The sequence below is a fragment of the Fukomys damarensis genome, unplaced genomic scaffold (genome assembly GCF_012274545.1).
Source record: "Fukomys damarensis isolate Sample0158 unplaced genomic scaffold, DMR_v1.0_HiC HiC_scaffold_2, whole genome shotgun sequence".
NCBI lineage: Eukaryota > Metazoa > Chordata > Mammalia > Rodentia > Bathyergidae > Fukomys > Fukomys damarensis.
Window position 1 is genome coordinate 47,640,126 of NW_022900914.1, and position 16,320 is coordinate 47,656,445.

Genomic DNA, 16,320 nt, shown 5'->3' on the forward strand with positions numbered 1-16,320 from the left:
CAGTGTCCGTGTTTGCTTGTCCACAGCAGCTTGTGTTCTTCTTCCAGGCCAAGTGATCCCAAGGGCAGAGGGCTGGCTGGAGGGTGGGCAGGCTGGAAGATATCATTGGCCTTCTGGGCCCACTGGGGAGAGTCAGGGACAGACAGGCGATGAGAGGGTCGGCCACCCACCCGCCCATCCTGCAACAGGGTGGTCAGGCCAAGGGTGACCCAGGAACCACACTTCCTTTACCTCTGCTGGCCACACAGGCCATTGTGCCAGGAGAGCTGGAATCTGCACTCTGAGGAGCTGCTGCCTTTCCCTGGCAGGTTCCCAGAGCTGCTGCTTCTCGCTGATGCTGATGCCAGTCAGAGAGCACTGAGAATGGACATGTGCAGGGTGGGTCCCTGTGCAGCACTATCTACCTGTGTGCTTTCAGGAATGTCACTGCTATTCTTTTTTTATGGAAAAGAAGTCAGTCCTCCAGTTCTACTACCCACCTAGCCCAGGGGCAGTAGAGGGTGAAGGCTAGGGCTCAGTTGGGACAGGGAAAGTTGGAGCAGAAAGACAGTACAAGGCAGAGACATAGGCAGCCAGGACCTGCTGCACCTCCTGCCCTGGTGGCATTGTCAGATATCTGCGTGGCTGGCTCTGTGATGTGGGTGAGGTGAGGTCTTGTGTGCCTGGGCCAAGGTGCTCTAAGCAGAGTTTGGGTCTGATTGACTATATTAAAAAGGAATTTTGCAGGGACAAAAGGCCTTTCCTCAGGCCATCTCAGCAGTGAGCCTTTCCTTCCCAGGCTATGGCCAGGGCATGGTAGAGGCTAGGACACTGGCAGTTCTTCCTGTTCCTAGCATGCAGTTTGAGGTGGGGCAGGAGTTAGGGCAAGCCTCTGTCTCTGACACTCCCCTAGTCAAAACCCTGGGTCTCTCCGGTGGGCACGGCTTGCCTCAGCTAGGGGGATGGTACCCTTTCCTGATCCCCACCTCAGGCCTCTGTGAAAAAGTGTACTGTCCGGCAAAGATCATAAAGTTTTAGTCATCAAATAGGCTTGCAGAACATTACCACCTGTGTCCCCTGACAGTGCACTAACACTTAAGAAACTCATCCTGGGGCTCAAGGCTCTGACGATTCTGCAACACAAGAACCTGCCTAACTTGGTTCTTCACTTGTTTCCCAAACTTATTTGATCATGGGTTCTCTTTGATCCTGCAACACCCATGAGAAGTGCCAGGGTGGGGTACCAGACCAAAAGACTGGGGGACCCTGGACATCAGTGTTCTTGCTTAAAAAAGATGGGCTCCAAGGATGGGCCCTCAAAGCTCTGGGTCATTGTATCTTTCCCAGAGACAACTGGCACAGCCAGTCACAGCCAGTCAGCCTTCCCACCGTAGCAGGCCAACCCTTGACAGTTTCCTCCCCAGAGAAACTGATTCCTCCCAGGGCCGTGCCATGGGCGCCTCTGTGCCTCCACAAAAAGAACAGGCAGCTGGCCTCTTTAGACAGATGTCCTGGGCAAGAACTTCCTGGCATTGCTGATGTGAACATTAGTGGCCAGAGAAAGAGGCTGAAGGGCAGAGACAGGCAAAAGACACCAAGGTGAGTCCCCATGGTTTATTACAGAAGCCTATAAGAGAGCCACACTAAGTATTTCCAAAATCACAAAATGCACAACATTCATTTTTTAATATGTAACATGGAATATTATATACAGACTAAAACCACATGACAGCAAAACCACTCACACGGCACCAGTTTCATATCAAAACAAAACACACAAGTGTTTTTTCAATATTAAAACAACTGTGATAAAAACATATTAATATTTTGACCATGTTTACAATAGAGAAAAATTCATATTTTACTAAATAACAAATATTTAACAGCAAAAACTTTATACTAAATATCTATTTTGAATTATAACAAAAATAGTACTTATAATAGTTTATAAAGACGGACACAAAATTATAACATTTACGAAAAAAAGTTTTGTGTATAAAATAATATTATAGTGATCCAGGCAGGGGTCAGAATGGTGCCCAGAACATAAACATCAGCGCCCAACATCGAAAGTGCTTCATTCTGCAAGCCCATGGCAGGAATTCTGTGGAGTTTTCTTTTTTATTATCATTACAATAGTTAGGAATAGTAAGTGAGAAAACATCACTCAGCTAATGCTACCATTATAGAACACACACACAAGCACAGGGACACAGAGACCTCAGCACAGATCTACAGAGGAGACGGAGGCGTGGTGGCCCCAGCGGAATCCTGCAGGCCAGTCAAGAGCTATCCTCACTCCTCTTCTTGTCACCTTCAGATCCAGCAGAGCAAATGATCCTTCCTTCCTCCTTCATAGGGATCCCCCTCCACTTTTCCTTCTCCACCCCCTCCCAGGCTGCCCCCTTAGGCGGCCACTGAAGCCTTCTAGAACATTCCAGCCACCACCCCCCCACCGGGGCTAGACTCCTCCCATTCTTAGCTGTTCAGTCTGCAACAAGTGGTTGAGGGCAAATGGGATCAATTTAAGGTAAATGAACCTTCCAGACACTGAGTTCTTTTTGTGGGTAACAGATTCTGGTGTACTGTTAAACTATTTTGCAAGCTTTGATGAGTCTTTACACATTTTAGCCTGTCTTTCAGAATTGGGAGGGGGAATTGCTGATTTTTTTAAAAATTTCAAACATTTTTGCTAATAGTACCTGTTCCATACTCGCTGTGTAGTAGTGAAAAGTAGGAAACATATGAAATATTTGGGGATGTGGGTTACAGGACATTCCGCGTGTGTCTATAAAGTCTGTAAGTCACCCTTCAGAGAGTTGAAAGAGGGCCTGTTGGGGGTTTACCCACTGGACACCACGGTGGAGGAACTGAGCTGCTCAGAGCAGTAGCTGGGGATAGTCATTTGCTGCATTCTTCTGTTTTTGATTTTCTTGAAAAGAGGATTCATTGCTATTACAACATCAAAAACCAACAGAGAAACACAGAAAGCAAAGAAAAATCTGAAAACAGACAAAATTGCTTACAGACTCACCAAAGGGCCCAAACCAACCCCAGGAGGTGTCCCAAACTGCCAACTTTCAAAATGCCAGTGGTGGGAGCTACTTCTCTTTCAACCAGTCATCCTGACTGGCCTGCCTGCAACCCAAATCACTTCTGACAAACCTCACATACGCTCCTCGGCTTGCTGCAGCCTCCCCCACAGTTGCCAGACCACACAGGCCTGAGTCAGTGCTGAGAGAGGACTGTCTCTACCTCACCTTCCCTTTGTTCTCACCTCCTCCTCACACCCCAGAGCTGGGCTCGAGCAAATAGTGGCACAGAGGTGGAAGGGACTTCAAGGACACCTTTCCAAGGGTTAAGGGCAAAGAGCAAGGTTAGGAAAGGAAGACGGAGGCCCTGGAGCCCCATCAGAAGAAAGAACCCGTATCCTTCTCCATACTCATTAGCAGAGCAGGGGGCACTGGGGTGAAGAATAGCCAGCTGGAATTGTAGCAGCCTCCAAATCCCCAAGATCAGGGCTTTTGACAGGATGGGGAGGAAGCAATGAGCCACTTTCCCATCTCCAGCAGGGGACAACAGGCAGAGACACTGGATTGTAGTCAGGTGGCAAGGCTCTGAGGTTAAATCCAATAATCTGTCTGGAGCCTAGGGGTGGGTGCTGTTCAACTCTCAACTAAGGGGGCTGGGTTTGACCAGCGACCCTTTCCTCTTCACTCCCGGAAGGCCTGCAAGGGGACAGCTGAGACAGAGGCTAGCAGATGCAGATGTTTATTCCAGAACTCAATGCAGCTGAGATCAGGGGAGCACAGGTTGCCATGAGCCCAGGGTCTTGGTTGTGTATGTGGAGCAGGGAAAGGGCTGACTCAGTGGAGTCCCATCTTGGGGAAAAGTTGGGATGTCAGTGTACCTGCCCAGGGCCACCAGGGAGAATGCTGGGGAGCAGGCCTGAGGCTCCTATGCCCCATGATCAGAGGAGAGAACAAGTAGCAGCAATAGGTAATTTCAAATGTCCAAACTGGCAGGGCAGGACAGGGGTGCTCTCCAGGCCATGGCAGCCCTGCCCCACCCACGCTGACTAGTGATGTTGACCTAGGACACTGCTCCTCAGCAGCCACAGTGCCAGAGGCACTGTTGGAGCAGTGGCAGGAGGGCTGGGAGCTGAAGAAAGTGTCAAGGTTCGGGCCTTTTCCCTCCCTCCCCTAGCACAATCTCCTGACTGCCCACTAAAAGACAAGGGAGGGAAGAGCCCTGGTCAGAAGGTCACAAGCACACACTTAGGCACAGTCCACTGACACATAACACTGGAACGGCATGCAGAGCCTGGCCAGGCCTCTCCCAAGAGCTAAGCTTGTGGGAAGTGGGGAGGCATTGGAGAGAGCAGGATCCAGGAGGGAAGCCCTGCCCCCAGAAAGGACAGGGCCCTTTTGGTGTTGGGTAGGGTTTGCCAAGAAGGGGGACCAGAGTAGGGCAAGTATGGGGGCCACTGGCCCTCCCTGATTCAGCCCCCTTGAACACACAGGTTTCTACTTCCACTGCCCCCACTCCCCTGTGGGCTGACTGAGGCTGGGCGTGGGCCCAAGCCCCACTACTACACGGTAGCGCTCAGCATGGCCTCAGTCTCTGGCAGAATCTTGTTCTGGTTGGAGTCCAGGCCAAAGAACCTGACACTGAGGCCATCCACGGGGTGCAGGACAGGGACTAAGGTGATACGGGGGAAGGTCCGGGTGGCCAGCTCAAAGCGGCTGGTGCTGGCCAGCTCTACCGCCAGCAATTTCAGGAAGAGCTTGGCCAGGTGCTTGCCCAGGCAGGTCCGGACGCCACCACCGAAGGGGAGGTAATGGAAGCGGCCATCCTTGTCTTCACTCCGCGCCTGACTGAAGCGGTCAGGGTCAAACACATTCACGTCTTTGAACACGGGTGCTGTGTCATGGGTATCCCGGATGCTGTACATGACACTCCAGCCTTTGGGGATCTGGAAACCCTGGAACAAGATGGAGGTTGGGGAACAGGGTGGTGAGAGCACTGCCTGCCTGCCTGCCTCTTCCCAGAGACACCTCCCAGGGTCTCCACTCATTGTGTTAGTCCAGGCTCCTACTCGTATATGGCACATGTGGCACCCCAGATTGCTTTCAACCCACTCTGTCTAGGACTGCATCTCTCCCAGGGGACTGAAAGCTCCGAAATGAACCATTGCCTTCCTGCCAGACAGTGGTAACCCACAGGATATTTCCCAAAGGTCATCCCAAAGCCCAGGCAGCACCCCAGGGGCCCCTCCGCCTCAGCTCCATGGGGTCCAGCCTCACATCGAGCTCGAAGGTCTGCAGCACAGTGCGGTAGCCACCAGAAATGGGTGTGAAAAGACGCATGACCTCCTTAATAACGCAGTCCAGATAGCGCAGCCCGCTGAGTGTGTCCAGGCGCAGGGTGCCCTCACAGGGGCAGCCACCACTGTGCAGGATGCCCTGGGTCCGCAGCTCCTCTCGAAGTTTCTCCAGCACAGCTGGGTGCTTCAGCAGCTGCATAATGAGCGAGGTACTGGCGCTGGCCGTGGTGGCATAGGCTGCAAAGATCAGTTCCAGGGTCCCATCCTGCAGCAGAAGAGAGGGGAGGAACCATTGACAATCTGGGGCCAGCCAAATGTGACAGCCCTATTCTGCCAGTGTCCCTAAGGTCATTGCTAAGTCCTGCCTGCTTCTTACTGCCAGTTCTACTTCCCTGGGCCTGAAGTGCTAAAGCTTCAGGCCCACCATGGGCACAGGGGTCACAGCTAGTCCCTTGCTGGGCAAGACACACATAAGGCAGAAGTATTGCCTGTTGGTGCCTTAGGGTAGGGCTGCCTTGCTCACTGCCAAGTGCTGAGCCAGCTGCAGCAGGCATGGTCAATGCAGGGAGCTCACAGAAGAAAAAGGGCAACCCCAGGAGCTGGGCAGTGTGTGTGTTTGCGCGGAGGATGACATGGAGGATAACAGGACCTAATCCCTGGAGCGGGTGGGGGTGGAGCCCAAGTTAGGTCCCATTGCCCCCTGGGGCTGTCAGGCCTCTAGCAAATGGCTTTCCCACTGGGCCTACATTTCGTTATGTAGTGAATATGGGGGGAGTAGGGGTTTCAAGGCAGGAAGGAGTCAACAAGACATAGACACTGAGGCTAGTCAGCAGAGTAAAGGGAATTTTTAGTGACTTTTTAAAAGCAGTATGCATGATGCCCAGCCGCTAAGAGGACCCACTCACTCCACAACTATGGTAAAGTAGGGTGGTCCTGAACATACTTCACAGTAGGGCAAGAACACGGCTCTGTGTTCAGCACCCGCCAGCTCAGGTACATTGACAGCCAGCACTGCTCAGGATCATGTGCAGAGCAAGACCAGTATGGGGAGAAACGGCCAGGCACTTTCCCATCCAGAACAGACTATAGGTACAGGTGCTGCCACCAGAGGAGCCCCTCACCTTCAGCTCCTGCATAGTCATCTCCTTCCCATGCTCCTTGCTGCTTTCAATGAGGATGTCCAGTGCATCTGAGTAGTCCTTGCCCTGCGTGCACTGAAGCTTCTCCCTGATGGCCTTTTCCAGGCCCTTCTGCAGAGTCTGCCGAGCCTGAATGCCCTGTAGGGAGAAGGGACCAGTAGCCACAGTAAATGCAGGGCTTCCATCTGACCTCAGGGTTGTCAAGAGAAGGCTCCAGCCCACACTCCCGCTGAAACCTCTCCCTCTCTCCCTCTCCCCTCTGTCCATGTGCCTGTGTGCCCAATGTCCCAGTGGTCAGCACTACCACCCCCAGGATCCCTTCCAGGCCCTGGGTGCTTACCCGCCTGTAGCCACTGAAGGGCAAGTCAACAGGGAGGGAGAAAACATTCTCCACAAATTGCTGGTAGACCTCAAACAGGTGCCCAAGGTCCTCCTCAGGGATGCTGAAGCCCAGAAGCACCCGGATGGCCATGCGGAAGGTGAGTTTCTGTGCCTCTTGGTACACATTGATGGCTTCGGGCTGGCTGCTCCAGGCACGCAGTGTGTCCTGGATCACCAGCTGGATCTTGGGTAGGTAGCTCTCCAGGGCCTCATGGCTGAAGATCTTGGAGAAGATCTGGAGGGCAGAGAAGCAGGCTGAGGTTGGTTTCTAAGCTGATGCAGACCCCACTCTGATCAGGTGAGATACAGAGCCCAGACCAATACAGAGACATTTCCATTCTTACTCCCTCCCACTGAGCTCCCAGAGTTCTCCAGACATGTCCCCTTGTAGGTCCCCTACTCTATCTGAACCCCCATTCCACTCTGTCTGGAGGAAGGCAAGAAAGACCAAGATTAGATAGGAAATAGCTCATAAGCACTTTTATTCAACACTGGGACCTTCCACATACTTCACAGGGTAACCTGAACTGTCACCCACATTTTTAACCCCCAGAAAAATATGCATACCCTCAAACAATGGCAAAGCCTTGGGGACTGCACAGTCCAGCTACCACCAAGTCTGAGAGGCTGTGGCTATCCCAGCCTTGGCAGGGGACAATAGGGCCTGAATGGGGCAGGAGCACAGAAGCTGCCTGTCCCTTGCAGTGGCCCATTAGCCAATTCTCAGGCACTGAGCCAGAAGTTTGCAGGAGAAGTGAGACACAGGAAGGCACCAACACAGGGAGGAATGGGAAGACAGTGAGGGGCTATCCTCCAATAGTGAGAGGGCAGGAGTAACCTAAGGCTGGATGGCCAGCAAGACTCCTGGGAACCAAAACTGTTCTCAAACCCTGCAAAACAACCGCTGGGCGTAGATACTGAGAGTTTACTAACAGCTGTGCCATTAAAATGTCTTTAGTGTGGCCAGATCTGGAGGCAAGGGGATGGGGGCAATAACTCTCCACCTTAAATGATTCCAAAAAACAACAGAAGCCCTTTTAATTCCTTGCATCTTCTGGGACAATTTTAAGTAGCCAAGGAGTCCCTGTGTCCACCTCCCCTGCCTTGTGCCCTCCCAATTGGCTGGGCAGCCCCTCCCCATAGGCCCTCCCACCAGCCCCCTGCACATGTTTTCCCTGCTGCTACCCTCAGTGCACAGGAGAGAGAGGATGTTAGTTTATTTACTGTCAGCCTGTGGGTCTCCCTTATATCCAACAAACTCCATCTCCCCAGGTCCAGAGCAGAAGAGGGTACCCTCCACAACCAGAGCCAAAGGAAAGGTCATCTGGTGGAGAAGAGCGGGGCAATGCAGAGGAAAGAGCCCCCACCCACCACATGCAAACCACACACACGCGCCTGCCCCCCAAACACAACCACTGCACAAACTGTAAATGTGAGAATTTCCCCTGCAGTCAGCTCAAGGAGGAAAAGGTAACATTTTCCTGGCCTGAGCCCTGCATGGCTAATGGGAGGGCTGGTTTGCAGAAATAACAGTGCTGGCCCTTCAGTGGCCCAGCCAGCATGCACAATAGCACTTTCATTCCGAAAGTCCTGGTGGGCAGAGGGAGGGGGAGAGGGGCCAGTGAGGGGCAGAGAGACCTGCACTGTTCAGGGCCGCTCCTGATACAAAGGGATAGCTAAAAGGTAGAAGGATGATAGGAGGTCACCTAGGTCAGCTCAGGCCTAGACGGGTTACTCACACCTTGGCCAGTTCTGGGGGCTTCAGGGAATTTAGGTGGGGGTAAGGAGTAATGGTTAAAAGGCAGAGTTGTAAGTCTCAGCTTTTCACTCTGGTATCCTTAGGATTCTAGGCTTAGCCCTTGGGGTTTTGTGGAATGGAAGCAGGCCCTGCTCCCACAGCTCAAAAGTGGCAACTAAGGCCCTGATAAAACAGCAAAGAGTCCATGTGGTAAACAGAAAGAGGCACACAGGAGCTGAGCAGACTCACCAGAGAATAAGACAAGAGTTTCATAAGGTCTGTGTCCAGGCCTCTGTGGGGAGGCTATCAGTGGGACAGGAGGCCATACTTGCCCAGAGCTGGCCAGCCCAGCATACACTAGAAGCACTGTCATGGATAGGATGAGGGGAGAGGATGGCCAGACCCCCAACACACACGAGACCTGGGCCCAAAGATATGAAAGGGAACAGGACAGAGTCCATACTCACTGGGACTAATCAAAGTTAGACTGGGTGCCCAGAAACCTAAATTTTAACCAGGTTAAACTTATGTGACCATGGCAACTCACCGCCCCTGAGCCTCAGTTCCCTTATCTGTAAAATGGTGAGGCTGAACCACGTGACCTCTTGGACTCCTTGAAACCCACAGAGCACCTAAACCCCTACACTTACTTGCTCTTGGTAGAAGCTAATCCCTTCGAAGCAGCCCAGAGTCCAGCAATAATCAAGCCACCAGGAGAAGTACCCGCAAGGCCCCACTTTCCTGCCTCACTTGGGCCACCCAAGAGCCTCCACTGTACTCTGAGAAGTGGCCAAAAGGACCACTGACAAGCCCTGCCTGCCCCAAAGGTTACTTTCCTTGCGCCCTCTAGTGACAATCGGCTGAATCACTGCTCTGGCTCTAGGGCCCAAGAGGGCAGGGACAACCCAGGAAGATAGAGGATGTAGGTCCAAGGGAACCTAGGACTGGACAAAGGACTTCAAGACAAGGATCTACACTTGGCCCTCGGGTGAGACAGAGTCATGAGCTAGACTGAGAGTCTGCTGCTATCCTACACCAGTCAGAACTTGAAGCCAAGCCCAGAGCGCTTGTCTGGACCCACCTCCACCTCCCCCTTGCCAACTGACAGCTAGTAGGTGGCTACCCTTCTTGGTTCAGTTTCTTCACTGGTTTCATGGGGGCTCTAAGTAGATGTACTAAGGTCCTTCTCCACCTAACCATCCTTTAATTCTCTTCAGAGCCCCCCTGAGGAGGAGAAACTACCCAAATGAGAAGCCAAGGTGAAGTGATTGGCAGGAAGTCCAGCACCAGGCAGGCTTTGCTCAAAGGTCACCAGGTCCATGTCCCTGCTGCTGGCCCAGCTGTTCAAGAGGCACTGAGGCCTCCCAGGCACTGGGAAGAATCCAAGGCTTCATCCCTGGATCTGTGTCCACAGTTAGCAACATGGGCACTTCCCAAACCAGGGCAGCCCAGAAACCACCGCCCACCACAAAGGACAGACGGAGGCGGAGATGCTGGCCAGGGCAGAGGGAGGCTTGGACTGTGTCGGGGAGGGTTGGGTCTGAGGCCACAGCCTGCAAAGGTCGGGACTCAGGCACACTGGGAAGATGCCCAGGAGCAGCTCAGTGTGGAGAGAAGAAGGGTTCCGGCCCCCAGAGCTGACTGCCCTGACCACAGTCTTCATGGGAGCCAGAGCTGCTTGATTTCCCTCTGGGGCTTCCCTGGGAATTCCCAAAAGTGAGCTGAGAATGCCGGACAAAGGTCATTGGTAACCAGCCCAGGGCCAGGCAAAGACCTTCAGAGGGAGCCACAGGTATGGACTTTGCACAGAGTTGTTGTGGGGGCAAAAGGGGGTGGTATGGAAGGATCTGTGGACTATAAATTACCATCCCAGTGTACCTGTGGGAGCTGCGGGGTAGGACAAAAGCAGGAGGGAGGGTAACTCAGATAATCCCCCACCCCCCACCAGTTTCCCTAATGACACAATCTCAAGAGCCCATATCCCTGATTCTCTCCCTCCCTAACAGAAGCTAATTGTACCACAAGGGTCTTGGGTACCACCCAGGGCTGTCAGGGCCTAAATTCCCTATAACTGTCCCAGCCAGGCCTCCTCACTCCTCTCACTTCCCTGCCAGTGCTCCTTGTGGGGGTCACTCTGTAAACCCTCACAGTTCCATGTGGCCAGATTCACAACTCCCCCAATCTGTCAGCTGTGGATGGGTGGACAAATGGATGGGTGGCTGCAAGAGGGGGCAGAGCCAGGGAGAAAGCCCACTGCCCGGCCGGCCAGTGACTCAGACTGGGAAGAATGGAAGTAGCTGCCCAGGAGGGGTGGGGACCCAGGCAGGCCACCCAGCCAAGCCACTGGAGCCTCAGCCTGCAGAGTGGAAAGAATAACAGAAGGCAGGCAGTCGCTGAGGCAGCTGTCCGCACAGGGTGACGCCAAGGTGTGTACTTTATAATGGTAAGGAGGGGGACAAGAGGACATCATCCTCCAAATGGCCTGCGTTTCCACTGGGCCTTGGCTTCACTCTGAGCTAGTCTCCACAGAGTGCCTCAGGTAGGGAGGGGCCAGCCTGGACATCCCTTTCCCCAACCTGTGCACATTTCTTCCCTGCATTTGGGGTGCACAGTGCCTGTTCCCCGTTTGACTCCAACTTTCATCATTAACCCCACTGCTCTAACTCTTTAATACACATAAGCAAAGCATGTGGTGGCAGAGGAGTGGCATCACTTGCAGATACCTGCTGAGCTCCTAACTGGAAAAGATTTGCCCAGCTGCTCTTACCCTCTTCCAGCCAGCAGGAACAGCCCCACCACCACCCCAGAAAGCAGAGACTCAAAGGGAAAGTGCCTTCCCAAGGTCACAGTGCAGGCACAAATGGCCACACCCAGGAGTATCCCTGAAGGCCCTGCCTCCCACCACTCCAAACTCCAAGGAGCTGCCCTCCACCAGCCCTGGCAATCTCTAAATTTATTCAAATCCTGAAAGGGATCCTCTTCCATAATCAAATTGATATGAAAGGTGAGACTAGCTATTCTGGATGATGAGGATTGTTCTCAGCATTTTTCAGGCCCCTGGAGCCTCTTCCTTTATGGAAGGCCACCTCCTGGGCACAGGGTGCTCTGGCCCAGTACAGACCCCAGCCAAGCCTCCTTACTCCCTACTAAGGCCATGTGTGTCTTCCAAGGTTGGGAGAGTGAACAAACATCAATCAGCACCACGGCCTTGTATCCCTCTCCACCCTGGAAGGACACAAAAAGGAAGAAGGTGGCCCCCATACCCAGCCCACCCACACTCCCACTACCTGGCACAAGGGCATGAACAGGGAGGCACCCATGCCCAGACACTCTGGCAGCTGACTGTGAGCTTCCTCCCCCACTGACCTTCAGAGAGATCCCATCCTGCCTCTCATCCTCTCAGCAGCCGGTGCTGGTGCTACAGTAACTTTTGGGTGAAGGACTTCAGCTGACAGAACAAAGAGTCTGTGCCTATGCCAGGATCTGGAGCACAGCTCTCAGTAGCCGGGCTACTTGGCTATGTACCACCTTCCCATCTAATCAGCCGGAGTTTCTGCCCTAAACTGAGCCTGGACGAGGCTGTGCAACCAGAAGCTGTGCCTTAGCTCCTAGAGCCGGATGTGGGCTGGCTTCCCCCAGGACCTGCAAACATGGGCATCCTGGCTCTGTCAGGGCCACCTCCTGGTCTTTCCAACCTAATATAAATCCCAGGTTGTACACTGGGTTTCTGAGGTGAGCACACTGATCCTGAGCCTGACCACGTCCCCCCTCCCAACTCCAGGCCCAAAGACCAAGTCAGTGAGAAACAGGAGGTGGTTTCTTAATCCCTATACCTCTGAAACTTGGTCCCCCACCTCAGCTTTAGGCACATTGTTCTGTATGCAGGGGCCTAGGTAGAAAGGACAAGCACACCACTAATGTGTCTCCCCATTTCCGGGACTCCAAGGCCAGATGCATTTCTGTGATGTTCTCTGGGTTCCATGAGGGTATCACAGGGCCACTATGGGGGTGTATTGAAACTGCTAATCTCTTGGTGCCCAGGTCCAGCCCTATCTGCCAAGAAAATGAGAAAATGCCCAATCTCGCTTTGTGGAACTGGATACTAGAGGCTTCCAGACCACCACCAACTCCTCCACCTCTCTGACAATCCTCTTATTCCTACCTGCCCAACCAGACTCTATCTGCCTTTCTGGGGTAATACCCAGCCTCTCTACACTCTCCATCAGAGAGGCACCATAGCCTCCTCCCCAGTTCAGGTGGGAAGGCTTCTGAGGCCCCAGCTTCCTTAGGTGATGCCGTTAGACTGGATGAAACTTTCTGGACTTTCTCCCTGACCACCCCACCCCTGCTGGCTCTAGACCACCAGAGCAGCCAGGGCAAACAGCTGAAAGTGTAGTGATGGTAGTGAGGAGCTCTCCCTCCCTACACATTTGGTCAGACCTCCCAGAGAAGGGGTGGGCCATCAGCCCTAATGGAAACAGTGATGCTTCTGGTTCGCTGCCAGCCTGGGCCCAGCACACCTGGGCCCTAATTCCTGCATGTGCATCCTAACTGGGTCCTGCCCTAGCTTAGCAGCCTGCTGTCTAACCAGGCCCTTGGCTGCAGCATGGGCTGGTTAAGGTAGTGTGAGTGGTACCTGCCACCATCCTGGCCACATGGTACCCCCCCCCAGGCTGTGGGTCCAGAAGACTGGCAACAGAGATATTCATAAACAGGGCCCTGAGTATTCCCTTCTTATCCCTCCCACAAGGTCTACTTCTTGAGGGCAAAAATGAGGTTTCCTGCTTCTCTAAATTTAAACCAAGATCTTCTATATAGTTCAGGAAACAGGATCATGGATCATCAATTAGGGAGATTTGAGGGAAAATTCTGTAGTTTGTCCAACTTCTCATATGGCTCACACACATGCCACACAGCAAACATAAAACTAACACACACAAACAGGGCCCTTGCATGGGGTTCTCAAGCCTCTGTCAAGGTAAACTGGCTTCTGGAGATTCTTCACCTTCAAGGAGCTCGAGCACCAGGAACTCAAGACATGAAGACCATGGATTCCTTGCCATAGCCCTACTTCTCACCCCCATCCCATTTGTCTCTCTTTTGGTCTATGTATTCCTCTAGCACTGCTTACTTAGGGTATCCCTTTCCTTGTCCCCTTGCCTCCAAATGGACAATGCAAGTTAACACACACACACACACACACACACACACACACACACACACAAAACAACTCTGGTCTTTCCAGGTCCTCCCCACCAGGCACCTGATTGCCTGAGGCCAAGTGAGACTGAGGGTGGGAAGGCAAGGCAACAGTCTCTCTCCCTAAAGCCTACTGCACCCCCGGGGCCTCAAACTCTAGTCCTAGCCAAGCTGACCTCTTCCCAGCATCCAAATGTGCAGGACTGAGTAGGACTACTTCTGTTGCAATCTCTGCCCAGCCTTTACTGCTTAGCTTGCTCCAAGTCTCACTCAGTCTAAGTCTCATTGTTCCCTTCTGTGTCAAAGCCTCTGTAAGGGGGAAATGAGGAAGCAGGCATATCATTTGGCATTTGGCCCTGAGTTCCTGATTCCCAGTTCTTTCCTCATTCTTTTGAATAGGTCTTTGGTAGAGTCCCAGAGACTAAAGAGAAAATCACCGTGCAAAAAGGAAAATCCCTTATTCCTAAGTTTACAGGTCCACCTAGCCACTCCTCCAGAACACCTTTCCCCTTTTGTCCCCAAGCAGATTTAACTGCTTCCAGCTTAGAGCAAGGAAGATGCAAGAGGACATTTGGGCGCCCCTTTCCAGTTCCTGAAACACACTCTATAGGGACACACACACCAGACGCTTCCCTTTGATTTCTTCTTTTGTCTGCAACGAAGAATTACCCTTCATACGCATCAAATACTACGGGGTGCTTAGGCGAGTACAGAACTCCCTACATTACCAACAGCGTCTTCCACAGACTTCTGATGGAAGGGCTGCCCCTGCCCCCGACCCCTCCCCCGCACTAAACTACTGCTCCGGGAGCTAAGAGGCCACTGCTTCCTTTCCTATAGGTTCCAAACCTGGGTAAGTCCTCTGACCCAATGGAAAAACGGAGTGGGGGAGCCCTGCAGCCTCCTTTCTGGCTGCTTCAGGCCCGAAGGCTGGTACCCCGCCCGCCGGCAGGCTCAGCTTTCGGGTTACTGCAGTTCAAACAGCACGTGCCGCCCGCGCTCCCAGCCGCCGCGTCCTCCGAGCCTGGAGGGGGCGGGGAAGCCTGCTCTGCGCACTGGCTAGCCTCCTCTGAGCCTCTTCCAGTCGCTCGGGAAATCCACCGGATAAACACCCACTTTCTCTTCCTCTTTGAGGGATGAACTGCGCTTTGATCCTCCGCCCATGCCTCGGCTGCTAGTCCACCCCTTGCCTTGGCCCCACTGTCCAGTCGGTGTGCGCAGATACCTCTCTAAGACAAGGTTCACCAGCCCCTATCCACACGGTGGCCCCAGCTCCCCCAGCACGTGTCTGCGTTGCCCTCAAAGTAACCTGTGGCTGAAAGGCCAGCTTAGCTTTTAGAATGATTAGTCCTTGGAATTTCCCCCAGAGATGTGGGGAAAAGGGAAGCCTGGGCCAATTGCCCCCACCCCTCCAGCCCTTCTTTTTCCAGTTTTGTGGAGTACTGGGAGGATCAGAATTGGACATCTCAGTCCTCACACCGTCACGCTTTTCCAAAACCACTCCCAAACAGGTCTCAGTGGGTTTTGGAGTGCCCACTGCACTGATGGCCAGCAAAAGGGGGGACAAGAAGGAGGCCTTTTGAGGCCCTTAATCTGGGCTGGCAGCCATCTAGACAAGAAAATGAGGGGTCCTTATTGGGTGTTGCACCTAAGAGTGCGCGGATTGAAGTGGGGACGTTTCTCTGGCTCTTTGAACTCCTGACCCTAAGAAGGGTGCAGAAGCAGTCGGTGCTCTTACCTTGCGCTTGTTGCGGTGGATGTCGCCGATGGAGTTGGCCACCGTGTTGGGACCCAGCAGCATGCGAGTGCTGCGCGGCCACTCGGTGCTCACGAGATGGTGCTCGCCCATGAGTATCTTGCGCACATTCTCCGCACCGGTCACCCTGATCAGCGGCCGCCCAAGCAAGTGTGTCTTGAACACGTTGCCATACTTCTCCCTCCGCGACGATTGGAAGCCGGAACCCTGCGAGAGCCACATGAGAGACCTCTCTCAGGGCTCATAGAGGGTTTGCCAGACAGGGGCAGCGGCCCCAACCCGGCCCCAGTCATCAACAACCCCCTACCCTCTCCTCCAGCACACACAGACACACACGCAGGTTTTATTTTTCATAGCGTGCACAAGGACTGGGAAGTAGGGCCTAGAGGATAATAAATGTGCGAGGAGGCTGGAGGCCCAGGGGCAGCCCCCTGGGAGACTGTTTTTAGTAACGACTTTCGGGAGGGAAAAGGTATCCCGAACCGCTGGATCTGAAGTTAAGGCCTCCGCCCCTCCAACCTCCCACCCCCACCTCGCGCACTCAGGAGCCCTTCGGAATAAATATTTCCAGGCTTCTGGCCACGGGCTGGCGAGACCCCGCGGGGTGGCCGCAGGCCAAAGATTATTTATAGTGGTGAGCGGTCCGTGCCTGGAGGCAGTCACTAGAATTGGGGGTTGGCGTTTCCTCCATCTCCGGTGTGGCCCGCGCGGGGATCTGGCGGCCCTCGGACGGCTCTGCAGGGTGGGGTCATGGGCCGAGAGCCGAGATTTTCCTAAAGCATTTTGCCCTGGAAATAACTGA

General features: G+C 53.5%; 1 protein-coding gene across 1 annotated transcript in view; it reads right to left on the bottom strand.

Annotated features, from left to right (window-relative positions):
- Positions 1 to 1,955: 1,955 nt before the first annotated feature.
- LOC104852244 (cytochrome P450 26B1) overlaps positions 1,956 to 16,320 on the bottom strand; it is a 19,653-nt gene continuing 5,288 nt past the window's right edge. Inside the window, exons 3-7 of the mRNA XM_033762372.1 lie at positions 15,501 to 15,725; positions 6,785 to 7,060; positions 6,427 to 6,582; positions 5,286 to 5,570; positions 1,956 to 4,963 (exon numbers count right to left, since the gene is read on the bottom strand). Of these exons, the coding sequence (XP_033618263.1) occupies positions 4,571 to 4,963; positions 5,286 to 5,570; positions 6,427 to 6,582; positions 6,785 to 7,060; positions 15,501 to 15,725 (1,335 nt within the window). The 3' untranslated portion in view covers positions 1,956 to 4,570. The remainder of the gene's footprint in view (positions 4,964 to 5,285; positions 5,571 to 6,426; positions 6,583 to 6,784; positions 7,061 to 15,500; positions 15,726 to 16,320) is intronic.